The sequence below is a fragment of the Vidua chalybeata genome, chromosome Z (assembly GCF_026979565.1).
Source record: "Vidua chalybeata isolate OUT-0048 chromosome Z, bVidCha1 merged haplotype, whole genome shotgun sequence".
Lineage (NCBI taxonomy): Eukaryota > Metazoa > Chordata > Aves > Passeriformes > Viduidae > Vidua > Vidua chalybeata.
In genome coordinates, this window is record NC_071570.1 from 27,044,045 (window position 1) to 27,067,248 (window position 23,204).

The window sequence follows — 23,204 nt, forward strand, 5'->3', positions numbered from 1 at the left end:
ATAGTTATCTAATCTATAACAGTTATTTAATAACAGAAAGTGTCTTACTAGCAAGTCTTACAGAGTAAATGTAGTATTTTTCACCTGAAATGGGCTGGTGATGTTTGATGTTTTATTTGAGTATTTAATATCTTTCCTTTACTGCTGACTAGTATTATCCCTGTCATCTTCATTATGGGTTGTATAGTAAGAAAGCCAGACAGATATATGTTTTTTCTAAGAGGAAATGAAAATACAAATCCAAACTAGAAAGTTCTGTATTACTTTCTGAAGGAAATAACTAGATAAAAACCAAATTTGTTTATTGAACTGGGTGATGGGCAAACTTCAATCCAGTTGATGATAAATTCACCAGAATTCTGCCCTTAAATCCTTATTCAGAAATTCATAACCCATGCATTTAGGAAGAATTCTTACTGACTTAAATATATATATTTATCAAATATCTTCAAATACCCTTGTTAGAACTCCTACACACTACTGAATCCATTATAATTTTTATTCATTTCCTAAATCAATTAGAATATTAGGAAATAGAGTGTCAGGAGAACTATTACTATCAAGAGTTGAAAATTAATTAAATTTGCTGCTGAATAAGATTTTACAACTTAGCTTCACCTTTATCTTAATAACATATTTTTAGATTAATTCTCATAGGATATTACAGAATGTCTTTTTTATCTACTTCATACTTTTTTTTTTTGCAATCCCCTTCTGTGTATCTAAAGAGATACAGGACTTCTCTGGAGGATCTGTCAGGTTTGCTATAGGAGTAATTATCAAGCTGTATAGAAGCTGCAAATACCTATAATAGAAGACTGTAGCACCAGCTTCTGTAACAGTATGATTTTTTTGTATGTATTTAAAGAAAAACTCTTCTCACTGAGTTAATTATGTTTAGAGAACTGTGTTAGATTCATGCCATCTAATCCTGAAGTGTTGTGTCCCCTTATAGTAAATAATATACCAGCCTTGCTTAATATCTGTATCAATGACCTGGACAAGAGGATCAAGTGCACCCTCATGCAGTTCACAGACGACACCAAGCTGGGTGGGAGTGCTGATCTGCTGGAGGGCAGGAAGGCTCTGCAGAGGGATCTGGGCAGGCTGGATCATGGGCTGAGGCCAGTGGTGTGAGGTTCAACAAGGCCCAGTGCTGGGTGCTGCCCTTGGGTCACAACAACCCCAGGCAGCTCCACAGGCCAGGGCAGAGTGGCTGGAAAGGACCTGGGGATGCTGACTGACAGCAGCTGAACGTGAGCCAGGGTGTGCCCAGGTGGCCAAGAAGGCCAATGGCATCCTGGCCTGGATCAGCAATGGTGTGGCCAGCAGGAGCAGGGCAGGGATTGTCCCCCTGTACTGGGCACTGGTGAGGCCACTCTGGAATCCTGTATCCAATTCTGGGCCCCTCACAACAAGAAGTACATTGAGGTGCTGGAGTGAGTCCAGAGAAGGGCAGTGGAGGTGGTGAAAGATCTAGAGCATGAGTCCTGTGAGGAGCGGCTGAGGGAGCCGGCGATGTTTAGCCTTGAGAAAAGGAGACTCAAGGGAGACTTTGTTTCTCTCTACAAGTACCTGAAAGGAGGGTATACCCTCCCTACCAGGTAGGGTCCAGTTTTTCTCCCAAGTATCAAGGGGTCTGACAATAGGAAATGGCCTCAGGTTGTGCTAAGAGAGGTTTAGATTGGGCATTAGGAAAATTTTCTTCCCTGAAAGGGTTGCAAGCTTTGGAACAGGCTGCCCAGGACAGTGGAATCACCATCCCTGCAGGTATTTAAAAGATGAGTGGATGTAGCACTTGGGAAGTGGTTCGCTGCTGTTCAGTGCTTAGCACTGAAGAGGAAAAGGACCTCTTTAAAGGGGTTAAAAAAGGTTGGATTCAGTGATCTAACAGTTTTTTCCAACCTGAATCATTCTGTGGTTGTGTGATTTTGTTTTGTAGATCTGCTGACCAAGAAGAGACTTCTGTTCTCCCCCTTCTTGATGCAGGCTTTGATAGGGTATGTATAAATTGCCTATGTAATATAGAAAGCATAGTAGCTTCATAAATTACAGACAATTCTGCTTCCTCAAATTGAAAATTACACATCCTCTTCTGTCAGAAATGTATTGATAAGGAACCAGTGGCAGTTGATTTAGTTTTCTTTTCAGGAGTATTCCAGAAGTACATGAAACAAAAAGCTCTGTGATCTAGGCAGTCCTTTCAGAATAGCAGCTGTACTGAGATTACCTTCTTGTGGTCTGGCTGGGTAGTGGGTGAGTTATATGACTGCACTAAGAAACAGGAGTAGGAGACTCTGATTATCATATCACAGTCACCCAGACCCCTCCACCTGTCTCAGGCAGCTGGGATTCCTTTTCTAAAGGGACTACAAACCTGGTCCAGCTCATGAATGTTTTTTTCCCTCATAATGTCTGTTGTGTTGGTTTGCACCAATTCTTCTCAGTACAGTTAGAGACACTCCTGTACCAGTAGCAGAAGGGAGGGGTTAACTGTTCATACTGTTCCTCAAAGGGCTTTGTAGGAGAGAGCAGAAAGGCAGGAGTTCTCAGCTCTGAAAATCTAGGTTTCTTACCCTCTCCTTAATGTTACGTTACTCTAAAATAAACCAGCTGCATTTTTTAAGTTAGCCATTCATAAGGAAGGATGTGTACTTAAGCAAAAGAAGCATATCTGGAGAACTAGTTAGAATTAACTGTATATATTTTCTTTAAAATATACATGTTTGGGGAAATTAACTGTAGTAAGGAAAATCAGGGAAGAGATGGAATTAAGCCAGGCAAAAATATCATTCTCCTATGGTGATACTGAGTCCAGTGTCTGAGCCAACTCACATTCAGCCCAAGTTTGTTTATACAGCAGAACATGAACCAGAATTACCATTTTCAGATGATCTCACAAAAATAGAGGTATAAGATCTTGCCTGTACTGCAAGAGTATTGTGGGGCCAAAGCATTTCTAAAGCACTTAGATGCTCTGAAAATTGGAAATATGAGTCTAAAAGAAAGGTCAGCCCAAGAATGCCAGTGCTTTATTAGTGTAGCTTCTCTCTCTCTCTCTCAGGCTTAAATGTTTTTCAAAGAGAAGTTTATTACTTCTCAGGTCTACTGTTTCATTTGAACACAATGCAAGGCAATGTGTTTTGTAAGCTAGATTAGAACCGTAGGTGTAGTACTGAGTAAAGTTAGAGGAGACTCCGTGGCTGTGAGACACGGCTCAGTGGTACTCTCTGCCTTGGAAAGAAAAATCTTTTTGCACCTGACAGCTGTGCTAACTACTCTCTCTTGCTGTCCCATATTTATCAGAGAGCTTGAATAATGTAATAATTCCCTATTGGAATTGTTTTTAAGACTTTAAAATACATCTGATGTCAAAGTTTCTTTTTTCCTGTGGGGTGGACATAGGAATTATTTTTGCTTGGATGCAGCGTTGCGTTCTTCTCCCCGGTCCCAGGAGGCTCAGGGAGCCCGGCTAGGCTCTGCATATCGGGGAGTCCGGGGCTGCCGCGTGTCCGGGTGCTCTGGTGCTGAGCGCACCGGCGTGGGCTGCTGCGCTCTGTAACCAGCGCTGGGAGGAGATGAAGGGGCGAAGGAATGGCACACCTTGCCTTGCAGTTTGCTGGAGAGGATTTATTGCCGTGAGGTCGCCGCGGTGGAGAGCAGCGTCCACTCTTAGCGCCGGCGTGACAAGATGGTGACGAAACAAAGGATGCATGGGGTTTTATAAGGGGCGGGCAGACACGGGCAGAAGCCCCCTCGCCCATTGGGGACAGGCAACAGGGGGGTGACATGGACCACGGCAACCAACGGGAACACAACAGGGGTGTGTACAGGATTCCGGGATGAATAGGGATGTAAGGATGGGGTGACTGACACAGAAGTTTCAGGAATGAACAGGGGGGTGACCACAAGACTGACATGGGAAGGCTCCAATGGTAAGTGACCCGGAGCAAACCACCACAGAGGGAACATGGGGGTACACAGAACCGGCTAACTAACATTCTTAAAATCCCTAACTAAACCAACCCGGGATGCAACACTTGGATGGGGATCAGTAGAGACTAAATCCATTACCACACAAAGATTTAGAAATACCCCTCTTCAAACAGAGAGGTGATATTTACAGGGAGTCTCTTCCTCAGCAGCAAAAATGAAATTTATTTTTGGAAAATTGCAACCTGTTTAAATCATATTTTTGTTCTTTTTGCTGACTTATTTCTGGTCTTTCTTCCTTCTTCTTAAGTCTATTTTATTACATCTGATTTTTCCTCTGTATCATTAACAGCTTTTTTGTTTGTGTATTAATGCTGTTGCTAATCCAGTACATTAATTATGCTGATTTTTTTTCCTCTCAGCCTCATAAATCTAATACTGCTGGCCTACTTAGGATGGGCTAATTTGAATAAGCAATTTAGCTTCCTGACTGATTTTTAGCTATGATTTAAATCAACAGAGATCTTAATGTTTGCAGTTACTGAATTACAACCTTGTCTTGTACTTTGAATTTCTTTTCCTAAACAAATGTTGATTCTCATTGACCACATACTATTAAAACTTACTAGATTATAATAAAATTAGTATTTAATATTAAAACAAATTCTTATTGCTAAGCAAAACGAAGGATGCATTCCTGCTAGCTTATAACTCTTGTGGCATGTACTAAGTTCTGTATAGAACAGTGGAATCCCATTATAATGAAGTAAGAAATAATTTAAGAGTATGTGTTACTTAAATCAAAATGTACTGCATAAATACAAAATTTTTTTAAAAGAAAGTGTTTTGTCTGCCTTCTAATATCTGCAAGTTCAGAGATCTTCTTTGTGAAGAGATCTTCAGAGATCTTCTATTTTTGTGTCACATTCGAAGCACAGATTAGAAAAATAAATGTTTCCTGCTATTTTCATGTCCCATTTGATTTCTCAGTTTTGAGTCAGCCAGCGTCAGCACTATAAACTTAGATAAAGTGATTCTGTACATCTGCAGAAGACTATACAACAGTTAAGAGCATGGCTAGCACTTTGATAAGCTGCAGTTCTTGATTCTTAGCAAAAGATTTGTGCCAAGAGTTTTGTCTGTGAACAGCAGTGCTTAAATTTTTTCAGTAAAACACACTACTATAAAATTCAGTTTATAAAGAGCCTTAGTATATTCTAGTAAGTGTATTTCATAAAATAGGTTGCCATCGTGGATAAATTTTATATTATTGAGAGTTGTTCTTATTGTTTTAAATTTAGCTCAAATGTATTTGAATATTTAAAAGAGCATCCAAAAACTGAAAATCTAAGTCTACATTGCTGTAGAAGAGAAGTTTGTTAGCAGGCAGTTTGATATGCAAAAACATAACATTGTTTACAGCTTTGCTTCTGCCAGATTTATGTTGTACCTTTTGTTTACCCATGCATTCTGTAGCATGTGAGGTGAAAGTTACAGAAATATTTTAAGATGTCAACTTTAAGGAGCAGAATAGACAGTTATTGCCAACAGTTATTTTTAATTTTCCTTTTTTTATGTTTTCCTCACAACTTGGAATTAAGCCACTGGTCTCCAAAACACAGTTTTTCATACAGGACAGAAGGACAGATTTCTTGAAAGCTATTCTTTGGAGGTTTGCATACTCCTCTGCACTGTGCATGCAGCTGTGCTGTGAGAACTAGTGACAACACAGGGCATTTCCTATGATAACTAAAGTCAGTGCATGTGGTTGATCAATAAACTTTAACTGAAGTCAGAGAATCTACTTCTTTTGTAGCAACATAAAATTTCTAATTTCAGCAGGACAAAGCACAAGACCTTTTAGACCTAAGAGATAGAGAGCATTCTCTCCTGTCTGAAGAAAAAGTTTTTTTCACTGTAGTCAGATGCTTCTTACTTTATTTACTTCTGTGCACTTCTGAATTCACAGTGACAACTCAGTGAGATTACTTGTGAAGCAAAGTTACTTCACTTTTGGAGCTTTAGCTACAATATTTGTTTGGAAACAAATGCCAAATATATTTTTCTTTCTTTCTTTTTTTTCCTAGCATGTATGTTTTGTCTCTAAGGTTTTCCATTTCCATTCTGAATTAAGGATAGGTGTTCAAAATCAAGTGTCAAGGCAATAATGGTTTTGTGTGAGACTGTTTGGGGTTTTTTTAGAGTATCTGGTGGGTTGCTAAAACCAAACAGGAAAATCCAGTAAAGGATTTAACATATTTTTATACTTGCTTTGTATTTAGATATTGGTGTTGTCTTAAAAACTAGAAACTCATTCTTGAGGAAAAGATTATTATTCAGAACACAAAAGGTACAACAAAAGCTTATTTCTACCAGAAAAGAAAGTATGGTTGAGGCTGGAAGGGACCTCTAGAGGTCCCTCTAGAAGTCATCTTGCCCAACTTCCCCTCTCAAGTTTACCTGCCCCCTAAAGCAAGTTTAGGACCATGCCACACAGCTTTTCAACATCTCCAATGATGGAGATTCTGCAACCTGTCTGGGCAACCCATGCCCAGGTCACCCTCACAGTAAAAAAAAGTGTTGCCTGATGTTCAGGCTCCCTGAAACTCCTTTGCTTCTTTTGTGCCCATTGCCTCTGGTTCTGTCCCTAGGCACCATTGGAAAGAAGTTGGCTCTGTCTTCTCACAGTCTCCCTTCAGATATTTATATGCCTTTATATATTCTCCACTTCAGTGTTCTCCTTTTCAGGATGAAAAGTCCCAGCTCTCTTGGCCCGTCTCACAGCAGAGGTGCTTTATCACCCTTGTGGGCCTTTGCTGGCCTTATGCCAGCTCTCTTTAAAAAGTTAAAGTTAGATGCAGAAACAGAAATAACAGTTTAAAACTATTCTAGCTTATTTCATGCACTCTTGATTTGTCTTCCAGCAATTCATGGAGAACAGCAGCGTAACTGCTTGTTACAATGAACTGGTTCAAATAGAACATGGGGAAGTGCGATCTCAGTTCAAATTACGGTATGTAGAGGTGTGAGAAACTGCAAACATCAATCTCTTGGTCTAAATAATTGTATTATGTTACTTTCTGCTTCTTCCCAGCTACACATATGTGTGCCTTGCATCTATATGTCAACTAATATACTACACTTTCGTATTTTCTCCTTCTGTGTTTTTGTGAAGGACAAACTCAGTGCCTTAGCAACTGGTACCCTGAGAAATCTTGGTCAGTGTCGGTGTGGGCTGCAAATTTACGTGATGGTAAAACATTACAAAGTCATTCTTGATCTTGTGTGTCTGAGCTTTCATATTAGGAGGCTTGAACTGAATGCAATCTTGATTCAGCTCTGAGTTTTTATTTTCTTGCTTGGCCAAGACTTGGCAGGCCAGGAGCACATATGTTCTCACATATGTTAGTGAGAAGTTAAATGATGTTCATTCCCACATGCACTTTTTCTATAATGTGACTAATTCTGTATTTAATATAGGTGCTTTTGCATGCATGTAGTTATTTTTGCAATGCAACCATATGAAACTGCAGGAAAGAAATGCAGAGAAGGGGCTGTTCTCTTTGTGGCACAAATTAATTCCAGTTCCAGCTACAGAAAATACAAACACTTTTTTAAAGTTTCACTGTGTCTGTTTCAGAAGTTGATTTTTTCTAAGATTTCTTTGTAAACTGATAGCAAAGTGACTTTACATTTTGAGTGATTGCATATTTATGCATGTAAACTGCAAGGACAGTAAAATTCCAGGGAAAAAGATTGCATTTTGGTTTACACAATTTTAATAGTTGTTTTCTAAAACTCAGCAGGAATGTCTTCCCCTTACCTCTACCTTATGAGGCTGGTGCCATTAAAAACTAATCAGAGCTGATACTGGTTATGACATTCAGGTATATTTTTTTTTTCATTTGTGTGGTTTAATTAAGTGGGGAAAAGAGTGCTGCACTGTACGCCTGTGTTGCTGATTGATGATCTGCGGGTTTTCTATACAGTTTTATAAAAGTGCAGTGGAAGAGAATGCAGAAAGTTAGTTGGTAGAATTAAATTCAGGACATGTCATGTGTTCAAACACAAAAGAAATGTGATGCACCAGCCCCAGAGAGCAGTAGATGAGGTCATGTCAGTGGTCAAAAGTGGCTTTCCATTCCTAGCACGGACTCCATTTTTCCACATAGCTGGTTCTGATTTGAAACTTGGTTGGACATCTGTGTGCTAATTAAAGGGGATAGAGGCCATTTAAACTTGTAATTTTGCTGGCCTGCTTGCCAGATCAAATGAAAATACGAAGGCTTGAATAGTGCAGACTTATCTGTGTGTTTTCTTACAGAAAGTCTATGTAATTACGTTTGTTAGCAGCTGATGTACCAGACAGGCATCTATCACTGAGACAAATTAGTTCCTTCACACAGCACAAAATCACACTTGGGAACCAGCTTGAATTGCTAGAAAATCACATATAAAATTACACTCCAAGCTCCTTTTATTATATGAACAGAAACACTTCTGTCATCTTCCGTATAAAATACTTTTTTTCCTACAAATCTTCATCCATGTGGCTGCATGTCTGTGTTTCTGCGTGTGTCTCTTCATGTATCCCATTTTGTTTTGAGTTATTTCCACAATAAGCAGAAGTAGTAATGCCCTATATTTCTTAGTTCTCTAGTCAGCGGTACTAATTCAAACACTACTATGCAGCCTGGAAGCAAGATGTTCCTTTTAGGTGTGTACAAGAATGTTTATGCAAGGTGCATTTTACCTCCCAGAAATGAGACTTATATAAAAGATAATTAGTTTGTCTTCAGACCAAATCAAAGATGAGGTACTGATGTTTATCAAAGCAGGTATGACTGAGCTGTTTCTTTTAGTACTCACTCTTTCAGGCCATGGTAGCATCTTGAAACTACATGATCTTCATGTCCCTTCTAACCCACATCTTCCTATGATTCTATGAGATATACATTTCCCCCTAGTATTTGAAGCCTATATTAACGTTAATGCTATCCTATGTAAATCATAATTTAAGCAATTTGAATTCTGTACCAAGAAGGTAAGGCTTTGGTTTTCCTGCCTTAGTTCAAAGATAACCCTGAAAAAAATGGGTAACAAAGATCATCTGGGTCCTGAAAGATGAGGATGTATGGAAATGAAGTCACTGCATTATTATTTGGAAGAAGGAAAAATTGGTATTTTTGGACTAGAATTTTGAAATGGCTTGAATTGTTTCCTTTAACCATGTTGTATTACAGTTTCTTTGATAGTGCGAATCTATTTGCTGTACTGAAAACTTTGTATATATCTGCTGTCGTGATTTTTGTGTTTCCAATCTTTAATGATCACAAAACTTGCTGATGTAATAGTAATGTATTATTTTTATTGCTAATTGTTAGTTCCTGCTGTTCAGAGTATGCGTGTAGATGCGAGCATACTCTTAACGTGCTGCAGAACCTATGAGCACTTTCACAATGTAATCTGCAGTAAAAGCACGTTAACACCAGGGATGTCTGAGGCTGGATGTTCTGAAAAAGTCATAATAAAGATAGTGACATGGTCTAGTCAAAACAAGTGCTACTTTGTGGTTCATCTATCAATAAGTACAATTTAATCATGTATTTATAGTGAACAAAATGTTCTAACAATAAAACTGATGTGCTAATCATTTGCTATTTTCAGGGCTTGTAATGCAGTGTTTACGGCATTAGACCATTGTCAGGAAGCTGTAGAAATAACCAGTGAAGATCATGTCATTCAGGTAGGGGGGGAAATGTTAACTATTTAATAGGATTTGAAAAGAGGAACCCCAAAGAGATCTTGGCTCGGTAGTTCATGTTCTATATCAGTATTTTAGTTTTGTTGCTCATTAGAAAGTCTTGTGCAATTAACTGCTTAATTTCTGGTTGCTGTACACTGATGCCTGCTGAATTTTTAAGACTTTTCCTTCTGTAACTTTATTGAGATTATAGTTTTTAGTAATGTTGTTTCTGGTAAAACCTTCATTAGTTCTCTTTCTGTGCATTCTGATAGATTACATATTGCCTTCTCTGTTCAGCCTCTTACTTGAATAAAATGTTTCACCATTACATAGAACTTTTATATGAGAAACACTGAATTATATGAATGTGTGGTTGTGGCTTTAGCATATGACTTGTTACACTTTGACACTTTGATACTTATATATAACTTACTAGCCTTTAAATAAGTTGTTTTTTTTAATATTGTACTAATGTACCTTTGTTTTGGCAGTACGTTAATCCAGCCTTTGAATGGATGATGGGGTACTGCAAGGGAGAACTTATTGGCAAGGAGCTTACTGAACTACCTAAAAGTGATAAAAACTCTGCAGATCTTTTGGACAACATAAACACATTTATTAAAAAAGGAAAGGTAAGCAAATAAAACAAACTCATGAAATTGCTATAGAGTTCTATTCTGATTTGGTTTTTATTGCTGTAGGTTTAAGAACACAAGATGTGCTCTTCTTGAGTAGACATAATAAGACCAGAATTCTGTTTCTCAGATCAATATCAGAATGCTTTCTGTGTTTCTGTTTTGCTTAGAGCCCATGGAGCTTTTGTTAGATGGAATGTAACAGTTTGTCCCTCAGTCAGTCTCTCAGGTGGCTGAATCATCCAACCAAAATGTGTAACTTCTGTCAAACAGCAGAGCCTTCACTGACTGCATACTTAAAGCACCAAAATGTATTGGCACCCACTGGGGTGCCAATTGCTTTCCTAACAACTATACTTAGAATATCTGCAGGGCACTGTGAACTCCTGTCCTTGTGGTGATGGGCCTGGCAATATGTTCCCCTAATACCTGCAACAGTCTCTTATCCCATCTCCCCTGGGTTGCAGAAATACCTGTTGCTCTTCCCTGTCTCACATTCTGCTTCAAGACTTTTGGGGTGTTCTTGAACCTTTGAGTCACGTCCAGCAATGATCTGAGCTTTGTGAGTCATTGTCTGGAGTTGTTTGCAGGTTCACCTTTGTTCATTAGCAATACCTACAGGCCACTCCTGCTGTGCTCCTCCTCATTTGTATGGGCTGCCCAGCAGCTAGCACTGTCTGCTCAAAGGTACCTTCTACCCATTTTCCAACTTCATCCTACCCTGCTGCCAGGTAGTTACCTCCTTAAGATATTTCCTCTTTGAGGTTAGTTGAGGGACATCTTTAGATCAAGGACTTCTGAAGTTTGGCATATGTATCGCATGACAACTGACAACTTCCAAGCCGAATTGTGCTTGGGCTCATTTCTGCTGGTGCCAAGGCTGAATGTGTTGCAGCCACTGCTCCTTATGGTGGTACCTAGCAAGAATGTTTGTCACCTCTTTAAGTAGATGATACCTAAAGTTCCTTGTAAAAAATACCTTCTCCCAAGAGGAACATAATTATATTGTCCTTATGTTAAAGGTGCTGCTCTCCATTGGGTGAATAGTTGCTGCTCACTCTCTCTCTCTGTGTTATACTTAAGAGTACATTAATTTTATACAAATTTTAAAAATACAACCATGAAATAAAAATAATAATTTAGTACATAAGGGCTATGCAGTAATAAATGAATATTTGAATGCAAGCTATGTATGGTCAGATGCTATCTCTGTTTTGTGTGTTTCTTTAGGAATGGCAAGGAGTTTGCTATGCAAGAAGGAAATCAGGAGACAGTATCCAGCAGCATGTGAAAATAACACCTGTGGTCGGTCAAGGAGGGTAACTAACTTGTCCGGAACATAATTGCTTTTTGGGTTTCAGGGCTTTCTCTCTGCTTTCTACATCTGTAAGTTTGACATGAACCTCCACGTATTTAGCAACTGGGCAACCCCCGTGTTTGTGTGTGCACTTGTACATGTTCCCACCTTTGCAGTTTAGAATGGATGCATTGCCAAATTCTGCTCCCAGATATGCAGGAGAATTCCTGGACCAACAGAAGGATCAGGTGTCCTGCAACAAAAACCTCAATGTCAGGCTGAAGGAGTACTTGTCACCCAGTTGTCTTGCTGGTGTTGGGCTTGGTATCTGTTTTCCTAAGGGCATGGAGATCTCTCCATTAGAAAATAGTAATGTATCACTTCATTTCTGTCTTTACAATGTGATGTAGTAACAAGATATAATTTCTGTTGCTAGGAAAATAAGACACTTTGTGTCCCTCAAAAGACTGCATTGTACCAATGAAAACAACAAACAGGTATTGTATTTCTTTCATGTGATAATTTTCATAGCTTTTAATGAACTGATATTTTTTGGCTAATAAATTTTTCCAAGAAGATGTGATTATATTGTCAATAAGATTCTCATTGTTGGAGCAAGAAAATTTCAACATTTGCATGCATTAGTCTCTGTAGGACTCCTGAGGAAGACCATCTTTCATTTTCTGGATCATGGATATGACAGTTGAGTCCATGCTACTGTGGAGGAGTACAGATCACAGTTCAAAGGGAGTTCAGGGCCTGTTTTGTAGGGCTATTCTTGCCAGGCTGATCTGGTGTACTTAGGCCAACTAATGACCCATGCTCAGTGGCCCCAAGGTTTGACAATGTGTGGTACTTACATGAAGTGTAGCCCTCATGCTGACCCTTAGACTTCACACACCTGCCAGAACAGGTGCTGTGGAAGGGTGCAACTCAAGCCATGACCCCAGTAAACCAGCAGCAGTGGCAGAGCTGGGTCTCTGCAGTCCAGACACAAATCCATACCAGTGCTCCTGCAACAAACCTGGTGGTGTGGGGAGCTGTTTGCTGTCATCTTCTCCTGGCTTCCTCCCTCTGATGGTGTCTGAGGCAAATGATCATATCACATACTTTGCCCCAGAAATACTCTAGTTAACGTGCCATGTTGAGCAAAGAAGTTTGGACTTCTGTGAGCAAAGGAGTGAAGCCTTTCTTTGGTATGTGGTCTCTAGGGGCGAGATAGAAAGTGGCTGGAAACATTTTAGACCAAGTATGTGCTCTGTAAATAGGATATGTTTCCATGTCATTTAGGAGAGGGGTTATGTATCTTGTTTTATTTAGAATTTTATGTGCTTTTATCTGTGATGTGGGTAAAGACACTTAGACAGGAAAAGTATTTAGAAAGTCACTAGTATGTCTAGTTGCTCCTTCTTCAGTAGAACAATACTGAATATTAACACATTACTGGAAAACCACTACTTCTAAAATAATTTAATAGGGGGTAGCATTTGACTGTTGAAATCATCCTCCTTGCACAAGTTCTTGTGGAGGTAGGCAGTAACAAATAAAGGAGAACTCTGCATAATTCTTGGAAGAACTTTGCATGTCTATCATTGAAAAATAAGACTCACAGTATTTTAAACTAACTTCATTTTTTAACTTAAACATGTATTTTAGTATTAGCAGCAAAATATCATTTACAGTTGCAGGATGTTTTAAAATGCTCGGGCTAGAGCAATAAAGTTTTATAAAAGCAGTGATAAAGTTGTATGTATTTTTATTTCATTGTTTAAACCTCATAACTGTTGTTTCATTTATAGATACTGTGATGTTGATTTGAAAGTAAGACATAATCTAATGGTCTTTCCTATATTATACACACAGCTGAAAGACTGGTACAAGGAGGTGTGTATATATGATATTCTTAATGCAAGATAATAAGTATTACAAACTTGTACCCGTATGTAAAGAATAGCAGTAGGAATATAAGAAAAAAGTAATTTTTTTTTGTCCTTCTTTTCCCTGTTGATTGGACTGCTTAAACCAGTAAGAATCATACAATCACAGATTGATTTGACTGGAAAGGCACCTTAAAGATCACCTAGTTCCAACCCCTTGTCAGAGGCAGGATCACCTTCCACTAGACCAGGTTGTTCAAAGCCCCATCCAACCTGGCCTTGAATTTCCAGGGACAGAGCATCCACAACTCCTCTGGGGAACATGTTCCAGTGTCTCACCACCCTCACAGTAAAGAATTTCTTCCTGATAGCTAGTTGAAACCTACTCTCTTTCAGTTTAAAACCATTGCCTCTTGTCCTATCACTATATACCCTTGTAAAATTTTCTTTTATTTTCTTGTAGGCCCCTTTAGTAATTGGAAGGTGCTAAAAGACCTCCCAGTCTTCTCTTCTGCAAACTGAACAATCCCAACTCTCTCATCCTTTTCATGTAAGAGAGGTGCTACAGCTCTCTGGTCAGTTCTGTGGCCCTTCTCTGGATCCACTCCAGCACGTTCATGTCTTATGCTGGAGGCCTCTCCAGCGTGCTGTGGCCCCTCAAGCAGTTGTGACACCACAAGGCTTGGTGTCATCAGCCAACCTGCTGATCCCACTGTCTGTGTCTCTGACAAAGATGTTACATAATCCTGGCCCTAGTGCAGACCCCCAGGGAGCACCACTCACCACTCCTCTCCACCCAGACTCCACCCAGTTGTGGCCATTGGCCACAACTCTTTGAGCAGAAGCATTCAGGCAATTCCGTATCCACTGAGTGATCCACCTGTCAAATCCAGGTCTCTCCACTGTAGAGTCAAGGGTGTGCATGGAAGCATCAAATGCTTTGCAGAGACCCAGTTAGATGATATTCCCAAATATGTCAGGCATGATTTGCCCTTAGTAAAGCTGTGCTTGTTGTCAGCAATTATCTTCTTATTTTCCATATGCTTTAGCATAGTTTCCAGAAGAATCTGCTCCATGGATTGCAGGGCACAGAGATGAGACTGGCCTGTCGTTCCCTGTGTTTTCCTTTTTCTTTTCTAATCTTTAGAAATGACAGTTAAGTACGTTTCCCCATTTCCAGTCACTGGAAACTTCAGTGGACTGCTATGACTACTCAAATCTGATAGACAGCGGCTTAGCCACTTCCTCCACCAACTCCTTCAGGACTCACAAATGCCGATCAGGTCCTGTAATCTCCTGTGCACCTTCAAGTTCCTTGGATGTTCCCAGACCTGATCTTCTTCTACAGTGGGTGGTTTTCCTTTTCTCAGTCCCTGCCTTTACCTCCTGTGACTAGGGAAGTGCATGTAGTTGGAACACTTGCCAGTGAAGACCAAGGCAGAAGAGTCAGAGAGTACCTCAGCCTTCTATATGTCCCAGGTAACCAGATCTCCTGTTTCCTTCCAGAGAGGGACCACATTTTCCCTAATCTTTCTTTAACTCACCAAGGTACCTATAGAAGATTTTCTTGTTGTCCTTTATGTCCCTGGCCAGATTTAATTCTATCAGGCTTTAGCTTTCCTAACATGATCCCTGGCTCTTCAGACATTCTCTGTATTACTCCCAGGCCACCAGTCCTTTTTTCCACTCTCTTTAGTCTTCCTTCTTTTTGTTTGAGTTTGTCAACAAGTTCTTTGTTCATCTACACAGGCCGCCCTGGCATTTCTGCCACACAGGCCTTCTGGCATTTTTCTGACTTCTCTTTGTTGTGAAGCATCATTCCTGAACTTGAAAGAGGTGATCCTTGAATATTAATCAGGTTTCTTGGGCCCATCTTCCCTCCAGGGCTTTACTCAATAGCACTCTACCAAGCAGGTTCCTGAAGAGGCCCAAGTCTGCTCTCCTGAGGTCCATGGTATTGAGTTTACTGTGACCTCATCAGTGCCCTGAGGATATTGTACTCCTCCATTTTATGGTTGCTGCAGCTCAGGCTGCCAGACTGCCCTTGAACTTCATGTGCCCCATAAGCCTCTCCTTGTTAGTGAGAAAAAGGGAAATTAAGAAACAAGGACTTGTGTCCAAGGCAACATTCATATTCTCCTGTACTGCTGGAAAGTATCACCCATTCCTGTCTTTTTAATACTGGTTCATAAGAAGCTGCTGGTAAATTAAGCACTATAGACCTGGGAAGATTTACACATTTGGTGATCCCAGGGAATATGGCTTTCAAAAGGTTCTCCACAGATACAGAGGTCTGCCACAAAGGTTAAAGACTGCAGCCTAACAGAAAGTATGGTCTGTGGATATTTTTAGGTCCCTTGAGGAAAAAACAAGGTGTATTTGATAGAAATATGTAACTGATCTGTTTCACTTCTGTCACAGAAATATCTCATGCCTGTAGGAGATCCTGGACATTGCAGTTTTCCTAATATCCATACCTTAATACTTGCAGCAGTAGAACTTTTCCTTAGACTAAAAAAAATTAGCTTCCTTTTCAAGCTACAAATAAATCTTTATGGAAGGATAAAAGGAAATCAAATTAAATATTTACTTAAGTTACAGAGCAGTAAAAGCTGTCATAATTCAAATTTTGATGTCAAATGTCTAATGTTTCACTTAATCAATATAATTTTAAACAGCTTGATCTCAGCATTCAGACAGTATATGTTGACTTCAAAAACATCTTTACATCATTACACATTGTTTCACCTTAAAAAATGTGTATGTGTTTTTTGCCAGTACCAACATCCTCTGTAAGGGATATCAGAGACCTTCTTGTATTTCCGTGCCAGATTTATCACATAGAAAAACCTAGCATATTAAATTTATGCATGGAAAAAAAAATATCTAAAGAGCATTAAGCATTCTTACAATGAAGATTTATGAATGGGGATTGACATTCATGTGATTATTCCTGTGTGCTGATTCTAGGTAATTATTAATGCTGCCATTCAGTTTGAGACCTGGCAGGATAGAGTCCAGTGTTTTCACATTCATAAATTTACAAGAGAGGTGTTGTTTCTTTCAAGAACATATTGACCCAAGATTAACTGTGTAACTGCCCTCATAACTTACCTTACATGGCTCTTTCAGGACATGCCTGCAGAAGGGGAAGAGAAGTATTCAGAACAGAAATGTGGTTTATTTTTTTAGTAAAGCACTTGCAGGACTTTGCCTATGTTTCTGCCAGTTGTGCAGTAGACAGAGATATATCCATTGGCTTTGAGAAAAGCTCCAGGATGAGGCCAGAACAAGCAGTTCAGATGCCTTGTGTCAGTGTACCATATTTCATGAGATTTCCTTAACCTTACTCTGTTTGGATGAGATTATTTCTCCGAGAGTTTCTGTATGGTTACAAGAGAGGTGTTCAAGCTTTTAAAATTTTTTTGGATGAAGAGTTAGTCCATATGATCTCCTGAACAAGATTTATATGGAGCACGAGCAAAGGGTTTCCCTTTCTTGTTTTTTTTTTTAATTCATCACAAAAAGCCATGCCAGAATTTTGTGGGTTTTTATTCTTTTCCATTTTCTTCTCTCCTCCTTTCACCTTCTGTCTCTCCCTGCCACAGCAAAAAGGAAAAAATGAAAGGTGTGCAAGAATGACAGAATGACAGAAAAGAGAAATAGTATCATTCCTTTCCTTTCTTTCCTGAATAATCCCCATGAGGGCCCTGAAGCATGCACAGTCACAAACTAATACGGACAGTAAGAGCACACAAGTGCAACCTTGTCATACTCTCCTTTTAATTGACAGGTTGCAGCCATGGATTTCATGCTTCCATGCAATCTAGCGCTTTGCTTCAGGCAGGTGATGGATTTGGTCAGAGGAACCAATCACCATATGACAGTAATGGACTCCTAAATATTACATATACTGAAAAATTTGTAATTACAGTGTCAAGCACTGATATATATTCATGTGAAGAGGGTATGTGTATCTTCTCTAGTGACTACAATAAAAAAGTAAGCATTATTCGTAGTAAGCATTATTTCTAGTCTTTCTCTGTGACTCTGTTAGCTATACTTAAATACATCACACACCAATTTTCAAGAAATAACTTGAGGAGCTGCCATTTATAGTCAGTTTTCCTATCAACAGCAAAACACTTTCTTCTAATCACATAACAAAGGAAAGGGGTGAGTTGATTAGCAGGTATTAAACTGTCATGAACTGGACAGAAGAATGAAAAGAAGAATGAAAAATGAGAATTTCTTCTTCTTTGAAAAGAATGAAAAAGCAGAGGAACAATTAATCTGTGTTATTGCAGACCAAGCAATAGCTGTAAATTTTAGTATATGGAAATATCCTATCTAAATTCTAAGAAAGCTTCAAATACCTATGTTGAAGCTAGCTAAAATGTTTCAGAAGAACAAAGAATTAAGATTTCATGTTTAATTTTTCATTCATGAGAATGATTAAAAACTCTACTTGAAAATAAAGGTCTGACAAACAACACGTACCTCTACCCCTTATTTCCTGGAGAGTAGTTTTTATAATTGAGTTTTTTGAAGTCCAGTTTATCAGTTATCCATAAAAGGATACATTCAAAATTAGCTTCAATAGTTCTAAGAAAATTATTTTTAAAGCACAAAAAATAATGTTGTAGGATTTTTATATTTTATTCTTTCAGGTTCATATGCAATCTGCACTTAAAACACTACCTAAATGAGTCCTCTTGTAAACACAGGCATTAAACAGGAATTCAGTACATAAAAGCACTTATATCTGTGGTTTTCTGCATGGCATATCTGTTCACTTCCATATTATTTCTCTACATCTAATTACACCTGAAGAAAAGTCTTTGCCAAACAAATTTTTTTTAAATAGCTGAGTGGAAAAATGCTGGATATGGACAGTGTTGAAAGCAGCCTGTTTTAAAGTTGTTTTTTTTTTTTTTGGTTTTGTGGGGTTTTTTTTGTTTCTTTGTTTTTTGTTTTTTTGTTTGTTTTTTTAATTCTTTTTTTCTTACATATATATTTTACTCTTATCTCCAGCTCTACAAGAGTCACCGTGAGGATAAGTACACAGGAGACAATTCCCAGTCAGGTTAGAATATTACCATTTATCTCTACATTCCGCTGTGCTGGAGGTTGTGTCGGGGTTCTCTGCTGGTATGAATTGTTGCCTCTTCCCCCTGTCCAGTCATTGGTCAGAGCTGATGGCCAAGGACAGATGCCAGCTGATACACCATGAATTGGACTTGTAATCATCAATAACTAAGTCTCCTGTGCTGACCTCTTGCTGTGCATTTGAAGTTCAGATGCATTGCTCTGTTGTATTAAAACACTGCTTGATCCTGCAGCCAGTGTACCTTGGCACCTCTTTGTGTTTGAAATGTGGAATGTGCTGATTTGTGCCAGCACACCTGCCACAGTGTGTCCAAGTTTAGGACCTGTCAGCAGGCCATTGGTTTGGCCCCAGCACAGGCTAAGACAGTTGTCTCTGAGATGTCCAGGCCTGAGCAACTCAGTTCCAGTCAGCACTGAGTGAGTCACTGCAGCATGTCTGCAACCCTTGTCTTGTATCTCAGGTAGGTTTGCTTACTCACAGACAGCACACTCCAGCCCTCCTTGAGTTTTGCAGAGAGCTTTTGACTAGAAGTGCAGCGCATAAGGGAATAATCCCTTCCTCCAGTGCTGTGTAGTGTTTGGAATACCACTTTTCCCTGAAGAAGGAGGTATTTAAAGACAATTTTAAGCTTGTGACTCTAGTGGTCTCAGCCAGACTGATGGCTTCTAATTATGAGTGAAAAAGTTCTCATGCCTTGTTACCTTCTGACACCTGAAGCCTTTCCTGCTATGAAAGGTGAGACAATGTTGCTGTGCAACTTCAGGCAGCTTCTTGTTTTCACAGAGGAGGAGGATATAGCATCCTAAGAGCATGGGACGTGACTGCTTGACATCCCATGCTCTTTCAAGGACCCTAATACATACAAACATCTGAGGGCTTTGTGATGCCAAATAACAAGGGCAGAGGGAAGAAGAGACAATAGGAAATTGGCTGTCCTCATTCCCATTGCTGCCACCAGAACTGATCCACAGTATGTTAATCCATTTGCTCCGGTATCCCTGTAATAAAAGCAGATTTTCTTCTCACTGTTTCTTTCCTGCAAACAGGAAGGTGAGGAAGACCATAAATTAAGCAGTACACTTATTACTAACTAACACATTTATATTAGTTTACTAATGTTTTAGGTTTGCTCATTATTGTGACAGATTTCAGCAAGACTGGGAAGCCCCATGCTATGACACCACATTGATGACTACAGTGCAGTGAAAGTAGGCAGTCTCAGAGCATGTGATGTAGGTTATCCTTCCCTGCAGCCCATGGCTGTGCTCCAAGAATAACTTTCAAGAGCCATGGGCATATACCAATATGTGACGAGCATAGAAGAGTAATCCATGTGTATCATGCTGTTTCCAGTGGTGTGAGATTTGTAAAAACCTGGATGATAAGATTTTCTGCTCACCAGGTGAAGAAAAAAACTTTACGTAGGCACTTAAATATTTACAGATGAAACCATAGTATGGCAGTGAGTAGCTTTTATGCACCTGTGACTCTTTGGGTGGCACTAGCAAAGTATCTGACTTGCTAGTTGGCATTTAACACAAGGAGATTTGTTTTGTCAACTATAGCCACTCACAGCTATGTTTATGTATAAATGTTTGCTCCCACTCAAGTGCCTTATGATAAACTCATCCAAATGTTAGTGCAAGAATGGGATTTGTAAGAGGAGTACTATCAAATAAATAAATTATTTAACATGCATTAGCTATGCCCTGCTCTTTGGTGTCAACAGAGGAAAATGCTTTCAATTTCTCCAGTTCAGACTGCAACAAAGAAGACACAAACTGTCTTACAAGTCTGTGGTTGAAAAAAGAGAATTAAGACAGAAACTATTTCAGTAATTTTTAGGATGGATGAACTTTTAATTCTGGATAATTGTATGTTAACATTTTATTTTGCTAAAGAGAGGCTGCATACATCCTGTCTTGTGACATTATAATGAAAATTGGTCTTTATGTAAAGAATATCGAAGTAATAATACTTCTGACTTTTCAAATGCTTTTACCAGCTTTTGAAAGCCTGCTAGGATCTCTGATCCTTGAGTGGCATTTTAGATATCTTAGGAATAGGTACTGTAAAGACTCTTGGAAAGTGCTGAATAGATGCATGGTTGCTGTTTTTAATCATAAGGGAGAGTGCAGACTTTAATGTTTTGGAGAAAAAAAAATTTTACCAGATTTTTTTTTTTTTTTTTTTGAGACTCCTTGCTGTCATTTCATCCAGCTTTTGAATTTGACTGGATGTGATAATTTCTCTGGCTTTAGCAAACAGCAGTTTCAAGAATAAGTTTATTGCATGGCTAATAGTCAGAAGAACTAAATTGATTGTTTAATCATTCTCAGCATGTTGGATTTTCCTTAAACACAGGTTACAAATATTTATTGCAAATAAAAGCAAAAGCTGTCTGAGTCTGAACTATGCTTTGGCTTTAAGAATGTAGAGTAAGATGAAACTCTTCTCAATTAGCTAAAGTTTTAGGCAGTTAAACTCAGGTTTGTTCAGTGGTCAGAGTAGAGCAAAAAGAACTTGCACAATGGGTTCAGCCCACCTGCCTGAGACATCTCTCCTGAAGCAAGATCTCTGATAACCTTAGATGATGACAGCCTGCAAGACTGCTGCTTTTAGGGAGCTAAAGTTAGGTGAAACAAGTCTCCTGTTCCATAAGGTATCTTGACTTCCTTGCAAAAGACTGTTCCAGGTAACTTCAGGCAAGTTGCTTTAAATTGATAGACACTGAGTTCCTTGTTCTGATGTGCAGAAATTGCAATATTTCCCCCACTTGTGTGATATTGTTAAGATCACTTAATTAAATTTCCAAAATATTAGATGGATATTTTGTAGAGGTTTTACTTGATGCATTTTTAAAACTTTTGTTTTGTACTTACAGAATCCGGTTCTTACAAGTGCAAGAACAGGAGGAAAGACTCAGTTGATGTTAAGTCAATAACATCTCAAAGTAGTGATGGTAAGAAAGCAAACTGTATGTACAATACTATAAATATACATGAATATATATTTATAAATAAATAAAGAACAGACTTGGCTTGGCAATAAAAGAACAAAAGAATAACCAGATTCACAGCTGGTTAAACAGAGATTACTCCATTTTTTTAAAACTGCTGTAAAATTTCTTTCTGATTTGCAAAGCACTGCCCCAGCATGAGTACCAGCATTGCTATACAATGCATGACAGTGCTGAATGCCTTCACAGGGAGGAGGAGTGACTGTGCCAAGGGATAGAAGCAGCTTGCTACAAGAGTGTGTGGTGAAGCCACCTCTCTTAGAGGACTGCAGCTTGTGCTCCTAAGCACATATTTTGGTTTATTGTTTAACATGAAAGAACCTATTGCTGCTGGTTACTTGAGAGCAGTACTTCTAATCCCACTTGTGACTGCTTACAGGGGTGGGACAATGGTGGCAGAGATTTCTTTCTGCCCCTGTGTGTAGTGAGAGAAATACTGCTTATGGGGAGCAGGAATGGTTTTCATTAGAGCAACTGTACCACCAAGAGGAGGGACACACACAGACTTACAGGAGGAGCCATGTCTAATAGAGTTCCACTGCAGTCAAAGGGCATGAAGTGTAAGTACAACTCCATTCTGAAGTGAAAGATGGATGGAAAATCTGACAGCAAAAATGAGAGGTGGCTGCCAAGGAGGCAGAAAGTGAAGAACTTGCCAGGGGAGAAATGGGACACAAGGCTGTATTTCATTGTGCCATGCCCTGGCCTTCTGCACTCTTCAAATGCTGTCATCTGATTCACACTCTATGGCTCTTTAATGGCAGCTCCAAGTTTACAGACCCGACGGTACTCCTCAATGGCACGGATTCATTCTATGACAATAGAAGCTCCTATCACAAAGGTGAGTCCTGAGCACTGACTTTTCCACAAACTCCAGAGTTCCAAGTTCTGCTCATAAGGAAGTATGTAGTTTCTGGACAGGCAAACAGAGGCTTCCTGCACTTTGTATTTAACAGAGTAATATAAGTAATTTGTTTTTATTACCACTTTCTACATCTCATCATGGCATTCCAAATGCTAGTCATAAGGAGGAATATTAAGGAGGGGAGAAGGGTGCCCTTGCTAGATGCATGACTTCTGGCAGGAAGGGGACACTGCTCTGTTGGGTTGTGTGTGAGTAGGAGGATGTTCTTCCAATCTCACCTTTGCTCTCACTATTGATAAGATACCATGCAGAAGGGGGAGCACCTACACCATCTTCTGTCTTCCCCACTTTCTGCAGCCTTTCTTCACTGTGTTACACAAATTTTGCTGTCACAAATCAGCTGCACAGTCACTTGTAACACACCAGGGTGTGAGGTATCGAATAATTTTCAAATAATTTTTTCCTCTCTCCATATCTTTTCTTGCAATCATCAAGCTCTTCCCAGCACCACTGTGACTGTAAGAGCAACTGGCTCCTTTTCCTTTTCCTCAGTCATATCCACAGGGAGGCTTGTAGTGGCTGTGCAGCAGCCTCTGGCTCCTGGAGAAGACAGCACTGGGACTTTCTTCCTGTCATTCTTGGTAAAGCCAGGAGCAGCCACTGCTGCATTTCCAGATTGTGGCTGAGGCACAGTGTGGGTTTCAAAAAGCCATCCTTTTCTC

At 39.4% G+C, this 23,204-nt stretch overlaps 1 protein-coding gene across 1 annotated transcript in view; it reads left to right on the forward strand.

Annotated features, from left to right (window-relative positions):
• PDE8B (phosphodiesterase 8B) overlaps nt 1–23,204 on the forward strand; it is a 69,885-nt gene that overhangs the window by 34,563 nt on the left and 12,118 nt on the right. The window contains exons 5-13 of the mRNA XM_053968891.1: nt 1,943–2,000; nt 6,858–6,946; nt 9,601–9,679; nt 10,171–10,311; nt 11,545–11,633; nt 12,048–12,108; nt 18,523–18,574; nt 21,483–21,560; nt 22,382–22,458. Of these exons, the coding sequence (XP_053824866.1) occupies nt 1,943–2,000; nt 6,858–6,946; nt 9,601–9,679; nt 10,171–10,311; nt 11,545–11,633; nt 12,048–12,108; nt 18,523–18,574; nt 21,483–21,560; nt 22,382–22,458 (724 nt within the window). The remainder of the gene's footprint in view (nt 1–1,942; nt 2,001–6,857; nt 6,947–9,600; nt 9,680–10,170; nt 10,312–11,544; nt 11,634–12,047; nt 12,109–18,522; nt 18,575–21,482; nt 21,561–22,381; nt 22,459–23,204) is intronic.